Genomic DNA, 21,026 nt, shown 5'->3' with positions numbered 1-21,026 from the left:
GATGTATTATGAATTGTCATTTAATCAGCTTTTATTTTTGTAAATAGTTTTTATATTTTTTATTTAGGTTTTGGGTTGTGAGAGTTAGGTCAAATACTTTTTCACCCCCCATCCACACCACCCACGTCACTAACCGGCACCGATCAGCATGAAGTAAGCTAAAACCCCAATGATTTACATGGTGTGGGGAGTCCACCCATTGGTTCAGTTTCATTTATTAGGTATAACCTTGTGAGCCATGCGGCTCTTGACTCAGGTGCAACCGCAACAAAACAAAAACATGAACAAGAAACATCTTAAAGTGACTACACGCAACAGAAAAATCCTGGAAAAAACAGCAAAGTCTTGCAGCAGGAATGTATCTATTAATCGATTTTCAGAATCTTTATCCTGGAGGAATCCTATGTGCTTCCGAAGTTCTTCACAGATGTCCAGTAGGGACAAAAACGATCGGTATGAAAAATAGACAAAAGGTAAGCAAGTCACGAAAAAAAGACAGTATAATAGGACAAATTGCATGCCGATTTTTCAACACGAAATGCAAGATTGGGCAAGGCAGCAAGACCACAAAACAGTCCCAGACCACACAAGATAACACACGGTCCCAACATCTCTTTCCTTAATTTCTGTACTTAGCTAAACCTGTTTTGCTTTCGTGATTTGGTGACCCCTGAGTTATATGGTGCCACGGCCTCGGAGCAACTCTGCAAGTGCCGAGATTCCCCTCTGGCCCCCAACACTGAGCACACACCCGCAGGGCACACACGTAGTGTGCTGGCGGGGGATTGCCTGGCACAACGGGTTTTCATCCGAAGGGTCCCTAGGAGTAAAGTCGTGCGGTTTCCCGGTGCCATTCCTTCTACGTGACTTTCCCTTCTATGTGACTTTACCGAAAGAACCAAGAATATGAATTCCTGCAGTCACGAAAGCTTTAAATCAAAATGTTGATATTCGTTCGTGGGAACATCGTGAACATTTGGATATTTCCAATTATCCGTGTTCCTTCCTTGCACTTGTGCCAGCATTGAGCCAGGGCCAGCTTTACAACGGCATGCCCTCTAATCGTTTTTGGAACAGCATCGTGCACTACAGCAGCATCATTAACAAAAATGTGTTTGCTATGCAGGCCATTGTTCAAGAGCGGAAGTAGAGTGGTTGGGGCAGCATGGTCCACCTGATCTGTGCAAATGGTCTTTTGGTGTTCCGAGGCTCGTGCCACGCAGCGCGGATGGCTTTGCTACCGTGCAGATTTCTAGACATTCTCGCCAAATATAGACTTTCAGAAATGTAATTTATTATCTAGATTTGAAGTTTTCGTGACTGCAGGGATCCATACTCTTTGGTTCTTTCGGTAAAGTCACGTAGGTATAAAATAAAACAATTAAATCACGACGTTTCGATTGCAACATAAGCAATCATCATAATTTTATTTTATACCTACGTGACTTTACCGAAAGAACCAAAGAGTATTAATTTATTATGTTTAACACGTAGGCTTTCGCGACCAATATTATCCATAATACTTTTTTTTGTGGGTTAGATCGCGTAAATATAATTGTGTCGTTAATCCATCACCACCCGACACAGCCATTTGGTACAGTTTGACACGTAAAAACAAAAACGTGCCAATTAGTTACTACTTCAGCACACCGGTGACAGTAACAGATGGAGATATCTCATTGTAGCCTCATGTCCCGTAGGGGATGAAGAGGAGTAAGTCGGCACACCGGTTACATGTTGCTGAGAGTAAGGGTCCATGCATTTAGTAGGTACGCAAAAATATGTCAAAACTTGACCGCTACCCCCACTCCCTGTACGCACGCGGACTTTTTACACCCCCCCCCCCCCGAATCCTATAGAACGGCCGATATTTAATCCACGCAGAAACGATCAAGGATACTCTTATATAAGCGCACAACTTTATCTGTCTGTGATGAACGCAGCACTTTCCGTCGTTTTCATGCAGGGGGCGCTGCAAACCTACGCGCCCCCTGCATGAACGATGGAGGCGCACGGACAGAGGTTCGATTACGTTGGAATCGATCTGCAGACGGCGGTAACCTCGCACCGCCAGCTCTGTGTAGCCTTATATCGATCCCGTAATCCCAAACAGGTGAAAGTCCCCATCGAACCGAACCCCCAGCAAGGCCATCTACTTAACGACGAGAGAAAATTCACACGAAATGTCGTTTTCAATTAAGTCTTCCAGGTGTAAAATAATACAAGATTTTAATGAAGAAATAAAATGATCTAATTCAAAACAATACAATTCAAATATGTTTCATTTTAAAACTTCAAAACGGAGCATCGGGTGCTTGCGTGAATGCGTCATTCGAGTGCAATTTTTTTGTGACTTTCCTGGCCGAAGGCCGTCAATGGTTAATCATATTAACGTGTTTAAGCAAACAGATAGTCCACCGCCGGACTATCTAACTCATTTGAAGGCCAATGTAGACAAATTATTATCGAGGCTTCATCCCCCCCCCCCCCCCCCGTTTCCTATACGTACGCACATTGTCAGTAGACCCCCCATACGCAAGCGTACGCATTTAGGTTAACCCCCTCACCCCTCCATGCGTACGGACTAAATGGGTGGCCCCTAAACACACAACATTGATTCTAGATTTGAAGCTTTCGTGACTGCAAGGATTCATACTCACTTGATACAGATTTTTTGCTGTGACAGTTTCACCTGAAGACGGAAGCTTGTGTTGCCTCCGAAACGTCGTGATTTTATTGTTTTTATTTTTATTAATTTTAATTTCATTTTTTACCTACGTGACTTTACTGAAAGAACTAATAGTATGAACCACAACATTGAGTTGGCCCCCTTTGCCAATCAAGCGACCCATGGGGGGGAGCGTGGCTTACCACGAGGGGCTTCAAGTAAAGGGGCGTGACTTACCGCAATGGGGCGTGGCTTCCCAAAAAGGGGCGTTGCCCTACGTGAGTGGGCGTGGCCATACGGGGGTGAGCGTGGCCCTACGGGGGTGGGGGCGTGGCCCTACGGGGGTGGGCGTGGCTCAGCAGCGAGTGGGGGCGTGGCTCGTGGCGTGTCCATCCGGGTATTTTCACGCCGCCCTACGTGGCGCGTGGCCGTGATCGAGAAGAGCGGCCGACGCCTCCTTCCTTCATCCTCCTCGTCACCCCTCGTCGCGATTTCTCTCTCTCGCTCGCCGTCTCTTCTCTGAAAGTTCACGACCACCAAGGTAAACGTGACGACGACGACGACGACAGCAGCAGCACAGAGACACGACGCTATAAGGCACGCGATTTACTCGCTAAGGTCGCCAGCAGCAGCAGCCGTCGTCGTTGTTGTTGTCGGGGTTTGTTTTGGCGAGGCGAGCCCGAGGGCCCATGGGCCCGGCCGCCCTCCTTGGCATCGCTGTTAACTCGCGTCTCGTGGTCACCCTACTTGTACTGTAATAGCCGGCGATTCTTTTCTCGTGGAAACATTTAGGCGGCGCTTTTAACCACCCCCCCCTCCCTCTCAAATCGTCGTCGTTTGGGGTTTGTCAGGGGGGGTTGCGGTGAATTTGTGTCCCCAGAGCTCGGCCCTGGACAGCTCCGGCTTAAATTAAACCTTGCTACTCACAGTGTTGTATGTACGGTGTGTTCAACTTTTGTTCGCACCGTACGTAGGCTAACCGTGCTGATCGGATGGGCAGATATAAGATTAGTAGCAATGCTGATTAGAAATGGTTAAGATGGCAAGTGGAGTCTATGTTGATTGTTTGTACTGCTGTGCTCCCCATCCTCGCCAGCTAACATTATCATTGTAGTAATAGTGATTGTATAGTTAACATGATCATTGTAGTAATAGTGATTGTATAGTCAACATTATCATTGTAGTAATAGTGATTGTATAGTTAATTGTTATTGTTGCCCTCCCCCACGCATCTCCAGATTAGCATGGTTGGCTACAAACAGTGCGAAAGAAGTTCAACATACTGTACATAATCTGTCAACCCCTTTTCAGCGCCTACCTTATTACAGAGCAATTTTCAGATCGTATTGGTAACCCCGTGCCCTTATAAATCTGAACATTCATTCTACAAGTCCCATCACAATGGATAAACACAAAAAAATTAAATTGAAACGGATGTACGCCGTATGGACCTGAAATCGCAATTTCCCTGTACAAGAATACAGGTTAACCGTATGTGTTGATAGCCATGAAACTGATAAAAATCTATCTCGTATCTCAACAAGCGAAAGCAGGGTTGAACCCGGATCGTGCTTGGGTGAATGGTAACCCACGCATGTTTGACAGGTGCTATAGGCTGTAGAATGCGCGGTGGACAGCAGAGGGCAGTGCAATAATAGTGTTCTATACTACGCCTCTATCGCCACAACTTTATCAACTCACAATGACCAGCGTGGGTCAAGTATATGGCCAAACCACCCCCCCACACACACAATTCGTACAGCGTGGGTAGGCCCTCATCCAGCAGCGGAGTGGCCAAAATGCCGTCTGTTACATTTACACAATAGTAACATTCGCAAGCGCGTGTTGCCAAAATGTGTTACTGCTATGAAAAGGAAGATGCGCTTCTGAACCAAAACGAGCTTGGAAGCGTCGCAGGCCAACGAGATTGGAGAAAAAAATACTAATAAGTAGTTAGTCTTAATTGTGTATCCAAAAAGATAAGATGGTTTGAAAAAAATAAATGAAAAAATGACCCTTTTGAGCTTATAATTAGACGTCACTGCGAGACTTTAAGTTCAAGTATTTGTTGGGATTCTTGTTGGCTTTCAGAAGTCGCCCAAGGCTCATTTGGTCAAAAGTTAAAGACTTCAGCGCCCCCCTTAGCTAATGACGCACGCGTGGGTTCCATTTGACATTGAGCCCAAACAAAATATACATTTGCGATGCACAACGATTCATAGTTGTCTTATTTATCCCGTAATGCCTCGCCCTCAAGTCTTATTTTTTTGAAGAGGGTGTCATGCGTTGGTATACAGCGTACATCTCAGACATCCTGGGAGGTATTGTGGAGATATTGCCATAGGCACATACATAGCGAAGAGAGACATACGTTTGCATTTCAATATCTTTAGGTTTCATTAAAAAAATTGTTCTGAACATGAAACTTGATTTTGTATTTCCTTCCCCTCAGTCCGCGGCATTGCTTTTGCGTATGCCATAGCATATTGTACACAATACGTGCATGTGTATTCAATGTTGTAATCGGAAACTTTGGTGTATTTTAAATGCTGTACGTATTTGTCATGCAAATATTGACGTTTGCCCGGTTGTTTAAAAATATCTAAACTGTCATCTATGTGTGTTAAACTGATCCATTTCAGGTTTTTGCCATGAATATACAGTGACATTCAATGTTAGGATTAAGTACGTACTTGAGACGTACCAAAGCCATATGGATATTTCTATGGGTCGCCTGAATGTAGATTTGTATTGTTTCATTTTATTTTCAAATTTGTCTGTAATGCCCAACAATTTCAGAAATATTATACACCACAGGATGAATCGAATTTATCCTGTGGTGTATAATAACACGTACATATACACGCACAATATATTTCTGGATGAGCATCTCCCTACTACATTGTGCAGGTTGTACGGTCTATTTGACCATATTTCGCCGTGCTGAACACCTAAATATAAACATGTAAGGTATGTCCAAATTTTAATACACTGGAAAATCCCAACTGCAAGTGCTTTGCAACCTTTATGGCTTGGTAAGAAACCTCCTGAGATCATAAAGTATTTTAATCAGAAATCTGCTATTATCTTACACCTTACACATGTACATAATTCATAATCTATGCTAAGCACTTACTTTTGAGTGGTGTAAGAAGAGGACGTACTTTTGTGTACACCATGCTACGGGCAACATGTCTCTTCTAGTTTAGGTTTTTCACAAAGTTTAGGTAGACTTTTCATATAATTAACACAATGAAACTGAGTGGTTTTTTTCACGGTTTTGGCTTGAATCAACTCGTTGCATATTTAAACACTCCTGTCACACGAGCATGATACTTTTAACAACTAAGTTGTATTGGATGCGGTTTAACATGAAATTACTGGCCCATGTATTGAAGTCTGGTTGGCTGGGTGTCTGTATTGATGCTTGTTTTAAAATAACGCTACACAAGGTTTCTGTTTGTTTTGCAGGAAAAAAAGCGCAGCAGCCATGGCGGAAGGAGGCTTTGACCCATGCGAGTGTGTTTGCTCTCAAGAGCATGCCATGCAAAGGCTTATTAACCTGGTAAGATGCCTGTGCAGATTGAGGAAAACGTCTACAATAATCATCCATATTTCATAAATATGTTGCAACAGAAACAGAAAACACCAGTTTTGATATTTGGAAATAAATGGACTCCAGTAATCCACAGTGATATGAGGAGAGCATATTAGATCCTGTAATCAGTGGGGCATTGTGGTTAGTCCCGTAATCTTCCAAAAATATAATTGTGCCGACGCGGTGTGCCACGGATGATGGGAGAATAAAGCCGCATGACTCCATTGATGAAAAATTTGCGTATTAGGAGGTTGCCGTCGATCGGTTTATTCTGCGTATGCTTCTAACGTTGTGTTTCGCGGATTATGGGAAAATAAGCAGCTCCTGCAAGACAAGGGCAAATCATAATAAATAATGCACCTCAAGCTCACAGTACCCTTATGATGATAATTTTCCAGAAATCCGCTGAAAAACGCGGATTTCTTGAGCAACATTCTCATGGATTACGGGAGGAGTCTCGCACCGCCAATAATCTGCGAATTGCAGGAATTATTGGATGATTGTAGTCCTGCTGAAATACAATTTATTGGCATTACCTTAATGTTATGTATATCTTTAATGTTCAGTAAGTTATTTTTTTAATGGTTGAAAAATTGGTCGTAACATTTTGGTGACAGCTCGTGGTCATAATATAAACGTATGCGTAGTTTGATAACTGCAGAATTTGAATACTGACATGACAATTTGTCATTGAGCATCGTTCCAAACATTGAGTTTATTTTAATTCCACGTGATAGTTTGCAGCTGTCACTGTAGAGCGTATTTTATTTTCAGGCCAGCATTTAAGATTGTAGTCATTTAAAACTCCGTTTAAATAGACGTCTATGAAGTCATGTTTTGAAAAAATCTAAATGGTAACCTGTAACATCTTTAAGGTGTACAGTCCAAGACAATTGTATCTTGTTGGACAGCAAATTGCCTTACAAATAAAACAATTGATTGCCATGAAACATTTGTGTGTTAACATGAGGACATTTCTAATTCCTGTTACATTCAGAAAGACGTATTAGTTAAAACAATAGATATTTACATCTTATATGTGGCTTCAAAACCTAGTGGAATAAAACATAAACTTCATAATAGAGTTTTTTTTAGTTAGATCGTGTAAATACCTCTTATGGATGATATTGGTCGCGAAAGGCTACATGTTAAAACATAAACTTGTTTACACCATTGGAACCTCATTTGCCAGTAGAAAAATATGATAATTGTTTTTTTACCCTTTTATCTGGCAACAAAACTGACACCTTTTTTTTACAAGGAGTCATGTTTGCATAGACCACAATACCTGCAGTTGGATTGCAAACAAAAAACACAACTCTGATAATGTATGCACTGTCCTTGAAGTTGATTGGTCCACACCCGAGACAGCTTTCCTTAGAGCCTAGTCTCACATGGTGTAGGACCAGATGACGTCAAAAGGCGTCATCTGATCCAACAGTGCATACATTATCAGAGTTATGTTTTTTGTTTGCATTCCGACTGCAGGTATTGTGGTTTATGCAAACATGACTCCTTGTAAAAAAAAAAGGTGTCAGTTTTGTTGCCACATAAAAGGGTAAAAAAACAATTATCATAAACTTGTTTTCTAAAATGCTGGCTTAAAAGGAAAAAGGACATGTGCACATAACCGCGCTTCTGCTTCTATGCATAATTAGAATGTGTGGCTTTTAATTTTCCGTGAACATCCTCTGCATTAGAGGATGTGGCCAATGTGGATAGGCCTCTGGCTGTATTCTTTCCATTAGTTCGGTTATAATCAACGTTATTTCCCTGACATTTACTAATTGTGTACCGTTGACTCCAGTTTTTTGAAGTCAGAAAGACATCATTACTCTGTAGCTCATTCTAATGTTGTATGCATCTATAATACCCTCTAAATTTTCTGCAAATACATTTTTTTAAATGTGTCACTTATGAATGGATACTGTTAGATATTAGTGTGCTCCTGAACTTATGATTGTATTCCTCAAATATGTTTTCATATTACGCCGAGTTGCTCGCTTAATAATTGTCTTATGCTAAGGAATCGTCAAAATAGTTACGTTTATTGGAAAATCCTGATTAGTGATGGTGTAAGAATTACCTAAGCTTATGTTGGGGACGGACGGTCACATCCATGAACATATAAAAGTCAGAGTTCCTTACAGCTAGTTGTATGACTGTAAGTTTCATATGAAAATTACTTTGTGGTCTAACTCGTTCCGAGCTTGCATACCAGAGGCCAGGTGCTATGTTGAACTGGTCTGACTGGATACATGGTAGTGCAACCAAACAAATAAAACAATGGAACTGGGTTTAGGTGCTGCCAGTGCAAGCATGTTTACACACACTAACCAGGTTAGGTGTATTAATGTGCATAACACGGGCAACAGTGAACACAATTTTGAGTTATATTCCTAGCCATGGATGACCGTGGTGGTGAGTGATATCTGTACCAATCATGGGTCTCCCCTACCCCTCCCCTTCACGAACCGGCACTATCCACAATCGTTCAGTGAGACATTCACAACATGAAGCGGTGGAGCATCACTCACTGAATCTTGACTTAAAGCTTTGGCGAATGCAAGAATTCATATTCTTTGGGTCTTGAGGTAAAGTCACGTAGAGAGGTTCAAAGCAAATAAAAAAACTACGACGTTTCGATCGAAACAAAAGCGGTCGTCCCAAAGAACATCAATTTGTGCGACATGCAAATGCCAGGCCCATGCTAAGAGTGTGACTTACTCATGCTTTAACAAGGGTTCTCAGTATTACAGGGTTGGTCCAGATGTCTTTGACCCACATTTAATTCTCTGAAACTTTATATTTTTAAAGTAAGGTTTATTTTAAGCAAAAATATATATGACACGTAGGCTTTTCGAGACCAATATTCATAAGAAAAGTGTTTTGTGGGTTGAATCGCATGAGTATAAATGTGTCAACCCGCGACCACCCGATACAGCCAATTAGTAAGGTTTGTCACGAAAACAAAATGTGATAATTAGTCACTACTTCAGCTCACCGGTGTGTTGGAGAGTAAATCCACAACATTTACAAGTTGTTACATCTGCAAAGGCAATATTTGACATTTGGCAAAATTTGGTTACGTAATTATAGTACTGTTTAGGTACAGTGCACTTTTCACAAAAAAATCTATTTGATTACGTTTTCTTAGGTTTTTTCGGTAAAGTCACGTAGAAAGTAAAATAAAATAAAAACAAAAATCACGACGTTTCGGAGGCAACACAAGTCTCCGTCAGGTGGGACCGTGACGGTCCCACCTGATGACGGAGACTTGTGTTGCCTCCGAAACGTCGTGATTTTTGTTTTTATTTTATTTTACTTTCTACGTGACTTTACCGAAAAAACCTAAGAAGATGATTCCTTGCAGTCACGAAAGCTTCAAATCTAGAATTGATTACGTTTGTTTTCAACATCACTAGACCCGGCCACTTCTTTATGACCCTTGGGCTACACCCATTTCAAACCTTTTAAAACATTCTGCATCAGCAGCAGAACATGCTTTTCCACCTGATGACGGACGCTTGTGTTGCGCCCGAAACGTCGTGATCTATTTTATTTTGTACCTACGTGACTTTACCGAAAGAACCAAAGAGTATGGATTCCTGCAGTCACGAAAGCTTCAAATCAAGATTGAACGATGTTAGACTTTACGGATGTACTGTCACCTGGTTGTGCAATGTGTTTGACCCAACCCGGTTCTCTTTAATGTGGTTGCAGCTGCAGATAGCTGGCTGTAGAACACATGTAAATTGGAAAAGCAAATATTTACAATTGCACTGTTCTGGGCATACAGCAGAGGTCCTGTGACCCTCTACTTGCCTTGGCAAAATTGCTTTATAAATGTTTAAAATACAGGACATTTCTGTAAGTTTCCATGATGCTATATCATTTCGAATATACCGCTATTTAATTGTGTTACCTCTATCAGAATGCATAACCACATGTGGTATATATATTTCCATAGCTATGTGCTTCTGTGTCATATTCATCATGCTTAATACTTACATTTCAATTTCCATACGGTATATAGTAAAATTATGTGCGTACATAATTTGGTTATGTTGACGATGCACGTCATCGATTCATTGTTATTTTTAAGATACCCCATACATTTTTACAACTGATATACAATTTCATTAAATATATTGTGTACAGTTTTGCTGTACTGTGTTGAATGGGCTCGAAGGGGTTTGTTCATTGAGGGCCCTTAGTAGTATTGAATATATCATGCCCCGCTCTTTAGATGTATAAAGTAAAACTATTCCACAAATTGAATCCTTATAAATATAATGCTGGAAAAAACTTTGGTCCAGATGCTCATCGGCTTATTATTATTATTACTTTTGGTGCAACAAATCTGTAATTTTTGCTGACAATATTAAGCTATTAAATACACAAATTTGCATGTGCCCTCATTGTCATGGAGAACGATTTTTTTATATTTGGAAGAACAACATTTATATGCTAATTTTTATTTTTTGACAGTTTGTGCATGCTAAAGACCCGTGTTTGATTGAAGTCATGCGAGGCTGGAAAAACTTGCATCCCGATGATACATGGAAGTTAGGCGCCATTTCTGAAAAACGTCAATGTTTAAATTCATAGTTTGTGTTGAAAATGGTGCCCAAAATTGTGTTTGTTTTGCAGCTTCGCCATTCCCAGGGCTACTGCACCGACAATGAATGCCTTCAGGAGTGTAAGTGTCAATATATAAATATCCTTTTTATTCAAGGTCTTGGCTGAATTTGTTCCTGTACATCAGTGGTTCATTCATCTATTACACCTACCCTTGATATTACTGTAACTGGAAGCAGTGTTAACAATTTTGCGTTCCTCAAAACAGGCTCTTTTGCATAGATAATTTGTGTAAAGGTTTTACATAGATAAACTAGAGGCCGTAATAGGAGGTGTAATAAAATAAACATTAAATGTAGATATCCCAAGATTGTTTTTCATGGTGGCAGCAGAACTAAAGGAATTCAAGAATGTTTTATGCATTTGGGAATATATATATATTAATTATTTGTGGTTAACAGCATGTTTACATAAGGAAGCCAGTTATTACCATTGGTGTTAAAGGGACAATTATGGTACAAATGTATTTTTGTAAGTGTTATAGAAATCATATAGTCACTGATGTTGCAGATGGGTATGCATATCTCATAGCTAAAGCTTAAAAATAGGTTTCCATTGATTAAATACATTGGGAAATGAAATAGTTGTATAGCTACACTCGTAGTTCCAAAACTGCTATACATACGATGTAATCCTAATCATCTAAGCGGAAAGCGTTTCCAAGAGCTTGACTCACATTCTGTGCTACTCGAAATGCATTAAGTTGAACTTTGTCACTTGGGCTGTGGATGTTGAAGTTCCTACCTGGGTATTTTCCAATATTATTTGTGTCTCGTGATGCTTTCCACGTCTGATTTGTTTAAACTCTTCATTTAGTTTGCTACCATTCTATTAATAGCAGCCTTTTCAGGATTGATATTAGAATTACACATGTGTTTGTGATTGACTATTTAGGGCATGTTCTCCAGAACCACACCTCCTATGAGCACGGTTGGCTACATATGGTGCGAAATAAGTTCACCTTGCATAACAAATATTTTTTGATTTAAAGCTTTCATGACTGCAGGGATTCATGTTCTTAGTTCTTTCGGTAAGGTCAAGTAGAAGGGAAACAAAATAATAAAAATATAAAAATGTTCTAGCTGTGGTTATCGTACCTGATGATGATTGCTTGTGTTGCAGTCAACGTCGTGAGAATTTTATTGTTTTATATATTTATTATTTTATTGTTTCCCTTCGTGACTTTACCGAAAGAACCAGGGATATAACAAATATTGTTTCGTTTTTTTGGTATATCTGTTGATGTATAAATGATGTAAACAATTCCTGCATATGCTTAAAAGCTGGAAGAATAAAAAAACATCTCAAGATTTATTTGTCCTCTGTGGCTTGAGAGATGAGTAAAGAGAATCTTGCGCCCTCATGCGTTGACTGCTTTGCTCACTTGATTTGCTCCCTCGCAGTGCCTGGGCCAAGCCAATCTGCAGGGGGCATGGACCCTACGCTCACGATGGTGATGATGGGCTGGGTTGTGCTGGCGCTGGTATTGTTCCTGTTTCGGCCGTCGAGCCTGCGAGGCCGCGGTGACTCCAAGCCGACCGGGCACGACAACCAGGTGAGCTCTATTTCGACTAACACACGGTCTAAAGTAACCAAGACTCAACATTTTTTGCTTGTAACACTTCTGTATATGGAGTGTATATATATAATGTTGTCATTTTTCAGGCAATGTCCCTTCATAGTGGAGAGATGATGATGGAACATTGCCTGAAACATTGCCTATTTAATATTTTCTTCTTTTTAGAGCAGCAGTGTTATTCACCAACTTTGAGTTTTTGCAGCATGTGCTTGTTTCTGGCTCTATTTGCAGTGTCATATTTTTTGCAGTAACATGGCCTTTAAATTAAGTCTTTTTTTAAAGCAAAGACTGCACTTTAACTGCTTAGTTTATTTTAACTTTGCCAAATATATGAAAAAAACTCCACTTTTCACTGCCTTGTGACTTTGTACTTGCTGCCTTATGAGTTTCAGGTAATGGTCCTTATTCAGCAGTTTGGGAGATTGTATCCTGTTAAGTATTTTTGTTCCAAGGCAGTGTTAAGATGAACATGTTGAGTTTTGTTCATGCAATTTTATGCACTCCTGGCAATACCTTAATTTTTCTAACTATAGCAGGGTTTTATTTTTATGGATTTGTGTAAAGCACATATAGCCAGGTGATTCAGAACCAACGCGAGCTTTGTGTGCACATGTACATATTCATTTTTGCTGTGTATCAATATCTAATTAAATATGCCTCTGTGCATCAGATAACAACAGCCCAACAGGATTGTTGTCAATCTTTGGTGCTGTTCACAAGTTACAACCAGGCTGTGGCAGGCTGTCTTGAAAAATACAAATGGTGTTTGAGTTTTTTGCATGTTATGCTAACAAAGTGCATCTGTTGTTTCTTTAGAATGGCAGACGGGAGCCGCCTGTTCCCCCCCCTGTAGATTGATGGAGGGAGCTATGCTCTAAGTGGAATGAATGAAGTGGTGCAGCCAACCCGACTGATGATGATGATGCCTTTCCCAAGCCAATATCGCACATAGAGGCTTCAGCTGCCCTTGTTATTTTTTCACCAAAATAGTTGGTGATGAATTGTAAACGCTCACGCTGAAATTTAAATTCGATAAGGGAAAGTGTGTGACACTTACATTTATATATTTTTTTCACTGTTCAATTTTGCTGCCGTAATATATACACATATACTTACAGCCTCGTACAATTGAAATCCAATACACAGGCTGTCAAGTCTTAATTGCACACTGTATATTTGTAGATTTCTCGACCTATTCTACCCTTGTACATCTGACCAATTGTTCACAAACTCCAGTCCTGAAGCCTGGGCATGATAGATCGTTCATACTTGGTAATTGGTGCATGTGTGCAATGTATCTTTAGTTTACATCTGATTTAGGAGAGCTTTGGCATACAGATAAATGACTTCGGTGAAGCATTTGGACTGAGGACTGGAGTATTGTTGTATTAAGCAGGTACAGGTATGTTTATACTTCAGGCTTGTGAATGTCAGTTCCATTATATGGCTTTATTCCCAAGATTTATTAAAAAAAATTGCTAGTTGTTTGACAGATGCTTTTGTTTGGATCCCTGAATGATGCATGCCTTATCAAGGGTATGTCAGAGGCTTGTGTGTAGGTATGCTTATTAAGGCAATGATTTGTATTTGTTGCCAAAGTAGAGTGTAGTACAGTTAAAGTCTTCTATAAAAGCTGCTGATCTCTTCAAAAGCTGATTTTTGTTAAATATCTTGTTCATATGGGACTGTATTCTTCTGTGGGCTTCTTGTAGTATCTGTATAGAATCCAGATGTGTTTTTGAACTGTACTTTATAAAATATAAACGGGTCTTTGAGGCCATTATCTTAAGGTTTGAGAAATCCATTAAAATGCATTGCTACAGTGTTCAGTGCATTTGCAGACAATTAAACGATCATATTCTGCCTTTTTGGAATCAGCAAGTGAGAAACCAAGCAACTCCTTTGTGCTTTGAATAATATTCGGTAATGAAATAATGCAAGTGCCTCTTAAGTCCACAGGTATTCCAGCATATGTTGGTGAAAAAATCATTAGGCAGTTGTGATGACTAAAGACTAACGTCACTGCTTTCCTGCACCATGGCAAAGATTATTAAAGAAAGAAACTGACTTGAGTTCCTTAGCTTAAACATGATAATTTCTAGTTAATTCTAATTTGCTACTGTTTCAATGCCATTAATCTATTGGCTGACTGGGCCCCATCCTAAAGTGGCCCATTTGGATCAGAAGTAACGGGTCATTAAAACCAGATTGCATTGTCAAGAAGGGGTTGAGGAGGAATGCAGCCATCGTTGGATAGACAATTGCAGTTCATGCAGTGTCTTGCAACACACTGCAACCGTTGATATTAAGGGCCATCGAAATGCTTGTATACTATTTAACCTCTTAAATATGTATTGAAGATTAAGCATTAATTTCCATTGATGCTTAAACATAAGATGTGAACGCGTCTTGAATATACAGGCTTGTGTTAACGTCTGGTTTTATGCTGGTCCCAGCGTGTACTTATTTTTTTGTTGAACTGTCAGATATTCATATTTTTCAAATTCTATCATTTGTTATGGTTGACCTGGCCCATCACAACATATTAGTATGAATATTATGGAATCTATAAACACGGCATTCCAATCTGAAGGTCTCCAATCTACTTTAGGAAGTTATTATCATCTGTACATTGCTTTATTTCAGCCATAACTGGACCAGCATGCACTGCTGTTCTTGACAACGAAGCTCTTCAATATTTTATTTTTTTGCAACGCTGTTTTTGTGTTTCTCCAGGTTTCTCCATCTGTTTTATCGGTTATTGGAGCAGGTTTAATGTCAAAGGATTCAAGCAGTTTAGTTCCAGTCCCCAAAGTAAACACTGATGCATTGCTTTGCAATGGATTTTTTCAAAGCTGATTTAATTGCCACATTCCATATTGTAAGCTTCTGTAACTTGGGAGACATTTTGATTTTCACTCAGCCCTGAAAGTGCATCACTTGACCATCCAAGCCTCACTTGTGAAGGCACTGTGAACACTTCTAGGGCTGCATCAACTTTACAGACAATTACTTGAAATCTTGGGATTGTATCAGCCACGAGAGCTTAAGCAATGTCCTATATTTCGGTCACATAACATACATGCTTTTTTCTTTATCTCACATATGTTTTTGGATTTTTGGATGATGTATACTAATGTGTGCAAATTGTTAAACTTGTGCAATGTTACGATCGGGAAAGGTGAACATTGTACTTGATGCTTGTTGATTAAACGGTATATGCTATGCACTTTGTTGTAGCTATTAAAAGAAAAAAAAATGAAAGAAATAAACAATTAAAAGTGATGTTACCACAGTGCGGTGAATTCATGAACTCGCTTTGTACAGCTTTAAAACCTGTGAAGTCTTTTAACTGGCAGTAAAAGCCACCCCTTGCTGTAACCCGTGATGGTCAGTGCATTCGAAACATCTTGTATTTGTGTCATGGAGAGTGAACATTTCTGAAAGAATGGAATGCATGACATGAATCAGCCTGAATATATAGACGGTTGATGCCAAAGAATGTTCCTGTAGAGTACAAATCGTTGGCAGAGTGTGGTCTGTTCACCATGCACTCTGTATCAAAAGGCAATGAATAGCATTGTGGTGGGCAGTAAAGATCTACGAGTGATTGATAATGCTATTGTACTGCATCACGTTGGACAAAAATGGTCCGTCTGCCTCATAAGATATAACCTGACATTGGAGTGCAGCCGGGTGTAGTCGCCAAAATAAGTAATCTTACAAGGTATCTTCAGTGTCTCACTGGGCGCGTCTCACCACAGTTTGTACACAGCTACAAAAAACCCCCGTATAGCCTTAACAGACTAGGGACAAGTGCTGTTAGCGAGCACCTATGAAGGCCAGAACGGTACACGAGGGGGTGGGTGGCCAGCACCACGCCCGACCGCCTTTGTCTTCCCAGTGGCGATGTTTACACCGCAACGGATACTCATTTGAGGCTAAGTCGACCTAGGGGAGTCCCAGGACCGCTTTAGATAATCGTCACTGGTGTTGGCCGTGAGCGAGAATTGAACCTGGATGGCCGGGTTCATAGCGCAGCGCACTAACCGCTACACCACCGCTCCCCACACAGCGACACGGAGGTTGCACCGCAAAGAATACCTTTGAGGTATATTCTCAACGTGAGTGCGATGCAGCGTGTTACGTCGCCGTTAAAAGGAATGTTCGAATGGGCAAGCAAATGATGTGCGTGACGGCACCGAGTGTGGCGAGGCAAATAGGAAGCGAATGCAGCAGCAGCAACAACAAGCAAAGTGGTGCTAGGGAAGTAAATCGCGTTACATCCGCGATGATCGAGTTGGGTGAGACCTCGCGTGCCATCGAGGGCCGTTAACCAGGAAAGCCGAACTTGTGTGGGGTGTGAAGGGTCCCATCACGACCGTGCATACATTTGTCATGGGTTGACACTTTTATTAAATGTGAAATTTAGCTTACATTCACGGTGGTCTCCCGTTGGAAGTTCTGGGATGGGAATGAGTGGAGAAATAGGGACCGGGAAAGGCAAGGACCACACTTGAGTGGGGAAAATTGACAATACGAACAAGACAATTACGTTGCTGGACGTTTAATTTTTCTCCAAATTCATTATCCGCGGGTTGTTAAGTCTGCTGACTTGTTGGGTGGAATCCAAATGGGCCACAGTTCTGCAGGTCATTACTGAGTGTGTAAAGTAACCTACATAAGTGATGTATTTGTTCTAGATTTGAAGCTTTCGTGACTGCAAGGATTCATACTCTTAGGTTTTTTCGGTAGTCACGTAGGCAAAAAATTAAATTTAAATTAATAAAAGTAATAATAGAAATAAAATAATAAAGCACATTTATTTTTTATTTTATTTCTATTATTTTTATTTATTTTTTACCTACGTGACTTACCGAAAAAAAACTATGATGTATTTGTGCCAATATGTTGTGACATACGTATGTTAAGTAATTACCAATTAGTTTTATTAACTTGCCATGCAGCATGGTATTGTGCTATATTTGTGAATTGTAATATGTCGTCAAAAATACCTGCCATGATATTATTGTGTTGCCTTCCACTCGAAATTAAAGCATCTTGCTTCGAGCGAGGCATGCACCAAAGACGGAGGTAGATTTGTGGGAATTGACGAGCGCAATGAAATGTCAAATTGCGTAACGCCTCTGCGTGTGTTCTCGTTCAAAAAATGAAAATGCACCCACGGGGACCCGCCCCATGTGTAGAATGTTAGAATGTGTGCCATGCCCTTCACTAAACGGGGGCTAATCTCACACTTCCTCTCCACCCAAACAGCACAACACACCACCACTCGCCCGAGACAATATTCTGAGGGGGGGGGGGCACTAATGAACTAATCAGGTGCATCATCCGTGATGATAAAAGCGACTAGATTTGAAGCTTTCGTGACTGCAAGGTTTTTCGGTAAAGTCACGTAGGTAAAAAATAAGTAATAATAAAAGAATAGAAATAATAATGGAAATAAAATAAGAATAATTATTAAAATAATTAAAATAATTACAATTTTATTTCTATTATTATTTAAAATTTTTAAATTATTATTTATTTTTTACCTACGTGACTTTACCGACAAATCTAATAGTATGTTAAAAGCGACGTTTGGGACACGATACTGTGAGCGTTGCATTGTCCATGCCACATTCTGTAATTTGTACGTATGGACGTATGGACTCAAGTATTCATAGTTTGCAGGGGATATAGCACTGTCCTTCCCGAGTGGATTGCACTTCTGGCTGTTGGGTAAGTCTCGCCTCTGTTCCCACGTTTTCCACGGTGAACGGGACGTGATTGATGGGGGGTTGATGTCGTCTTCGGCACCAAAAAGTGTCCCCGAGTAATCGGCCGCCAAAGAAAGCAGTGGATTATAATGTTTTGGTCGATTAATGGACTGATCGTCCCAGCTCTGACATGAATACATTAATAAATAATCTCCTAAACATGTTAAAACAGGTTAGAAATGTATTCCATACTCATGCAATAATGAGTTAGCTCTTGAACACGTTAATACAGGTTGGACTCCATGGCCCCAGGCACACGTGGACCCTGCTCGTATCACTCGCTTGAAACGTGTGACCTCTCGCCAGCTGATTCTGTGTGAGTCTGTTACACACAGTAGCGTAATTAGCGTGGGGGTCCTTGCCCCCCCCCGGTGTAAAAGAACAAAAACTTTATGTAACGATGTGCTTAGGCAAGATGATCCGCGATTTATAGCCGAAGGTGCGACCGTGCGAGTCACATCAAATATTAGGGCCTCACCTAACCGATTTCCCCCTGAGCTTGGCAATGCAGTTACTACGCCACTACCTGAACAAGATGCTTATACTGGTAGGAACCTCCTGGTTACACCAGCCCACAGGGGATTATTGTGTCCGTCCGTCGTGCATTCAAAAATGGGAGGGGTGGGGCTGGGTGGAGAGGGGAGGGTGGGGAGGGGCTGGGTGGGGAGGGTGGCGAGGTGCTGGGTGGGGAGGGTGGGGGGGCTGGGTGGGGAGGGTGGGGCTGGGTGGGGGGTGGGAGTGGTGGGGCTGGATGGGGAGGGGCTGGTCACCACGTGGTGCCCTTATAAAACTCAACGTTTAACCTACTCACGCCGGCTTGTGCCCGCCCTCACAGTCGGGCATATTTGTGGAATACACCACGCCGCCGTTGACCCTGGCCATTGACCGAGCAACCCAACGTTCCTACCAGCTCCCTCCGCACAGCGGTGCAACGTGGCGGTTTTAGACATATCGAAAGTCAACATTACTTTGGGGTTTACGAATGAGAAACTCGCTTTTGTAGCCTTGGTCTCTGGGCACGCTAAAATGAATGCGTTGACATTGACTCCGGGCTTAAAATGTCAAGGATAATTGCGTTATGTTGTTTCAAACACAAGTTAAACCGAGTTAAGGAAATGTGCATCTTTCGATTTAAAGCTTTCGTGACTGCAGGGATTCATCTTCTTGGTTCTTTCGGTAAAGTCACGTAGAAGGGAAGTAATAAAATAATACAAATAAAACATAATAAAATAAAATAATTCTCACGACGTTTCGGCTACAACGCAAGCAGCCGTCTTCAGGTGAAGAATGAGACACTACCAAGCTAGGAGCTTATATATAAGCTGGGTTGGAGGTGGAAGAGCGCCTTAACAAAAAGAATGTGCATATGAAGAGGAATTTAGCATATTCATGGGAAATGCGTAGGAGGTGGGCGGGGGGGTTTCAAAGTCATATTATGCCCATGCATTATGCAGGATCAGCAGCACCAAGGGAGGGTGCAGGGAGTAGCATTAACAAAGGAAAGGAATGTTAATAGTATGTAGCTGCAGTTACTAAACAACCACGTAGAAAACTAAAGTATAAACTACATAAAAAACTCAAGCATAAACTGCATAGCACCATCAGTATACTTACTATACTCTACAATAAGCTGAGTTACTAACAGCAAGTAATACATTACAATTCTACGTCGTAAAAATTATATAATATGCTTCCATCTAAACTTTATTCTCTTACATCACACGAGCATACACCGTACTATATACTGCCATAGATAAACCCAACATTAAATTATATACTGTATTGCTATAAACCACTATGTATTATTCTACCCACCCTAATGTGTACAATGTACAAAGTAATATATAGTATCGTAATTGTATAGTAAACATATAGCAGTGTGATACACATTAGGGTGGGTAGAATAATACATAGTGTTATATTAAAATGTATAAGGTGGTTTATAGCAATACAGTATATAATTTAATGTTGGGTTTATCTATGGCAGTATATAGTACGGTGTATGCTCGTGTGATGTAAGAGAATAAAGTTTAGATGGAAGCATATTATATAATTTTTACGACGTAGAATTGTAATGTATTACTTGCTGTTAGTAACTCAGCTTATTGTAGAGTATAGTAAGTATACTGATGGTGCTATGCAGTTTATACTTTAGTTTTTTTTATGTAGTTTATACTTTAGTTTTCTACGTGGTTGTTTAGTAACTGCAGCTACATATCATTAACATTCCTTTCCTTTGTTAATGCTACTCCTTGCACCCCCCCTTGGTGCTGCTGATCCTGCATAATGCATGGGCATAATATGACTTTGAAACCCCCCCGCCCACCTCCTACGCATTTTCCATGAATATGCTAAATTCCTCTTCATATGCACATTCTTTTTGTTAAGGCGCTCTTCCACCTCCAACCCAGCTTATATATAAGCTCCTAGCTTGGTAGTGTCTCATTCTTCACCTGAAGACGGCTGCTTGCGTTGTAGCCGAAACGTCGTGAGAATTATTTTATTTTATTATGTTTTATTTTTATTATTTTATTACTTCCCTTCTACGTGACTTTACCGAAAGAACCAAGAAGAGAAATGTGCATCATTTAGACTTGAGCGCTACTGCTGCTGTTCATACTTTGTGAAACGTATGCGTGGAGATATACGCATCCCTGTCAACCCCTTATCAGTGCCTACCTTATTACAGACCAATTCAGACCTTACTGGTCACCCCGTGCCCTTATAAATCTCAACGTGCATCCTACAAAGTCCCATCAC

The 21,026-nt window shown here is 40.7% G+C and overlaps 1 protein-coding gene across 1 annotated transcript; it reads left to right on the top strand.

Moving 5' to 3' along the window:
• Nucleotides 1–3,049: 3,049 nt before the first annotated feature.
• On the top strand, nt 3,050–15,771 carry SMIM14 (small integral membrane protein 14). The gene is made up of 5 exons (XM_078863036.1): nt 3,050–3,209; nt 6,140–6,233; nt 10,920–10,968; nt 12,311–12,462; nt 13,303–15,771. The coding sequence occupies exons 2-5, from the start codon at nt 6,159–6,161 to the stop codon at nt 13,342–13,344; spliced, it is 318 nt and encodes a 105-aa protein (XP_078719162.1). The 5' UTR covers nt 3,050–3,209; nt 6,140–6,158; the 3' UTR covers nt 13,345–15,771.
• The last annotated feature ends 5,255 nt before the right edge of the window (nt 15,772–21,026 follow it).

The sequence above is a fragment of the Lampetra fluviatilis genome, chromosome 15 (assembly GCF_964198595.1).
Source record: "Lampetra fluviatilis chromosome 15, kcLamFluv1.1, whole genome shotgun sequence".
Classification (NCBI taxonomy): domain Eukaryota; kingdom Metazoa; phylum Chordata; class Hyperoartia; order Petromyzontiformes; family Petromyzontidae; genus Lampetra; species Lampetra fluviatilis.
Note: the sequence above shows the minus strand (reverse complement) of the source record. Positions and strands in the feature narration are given on the sequence as shown.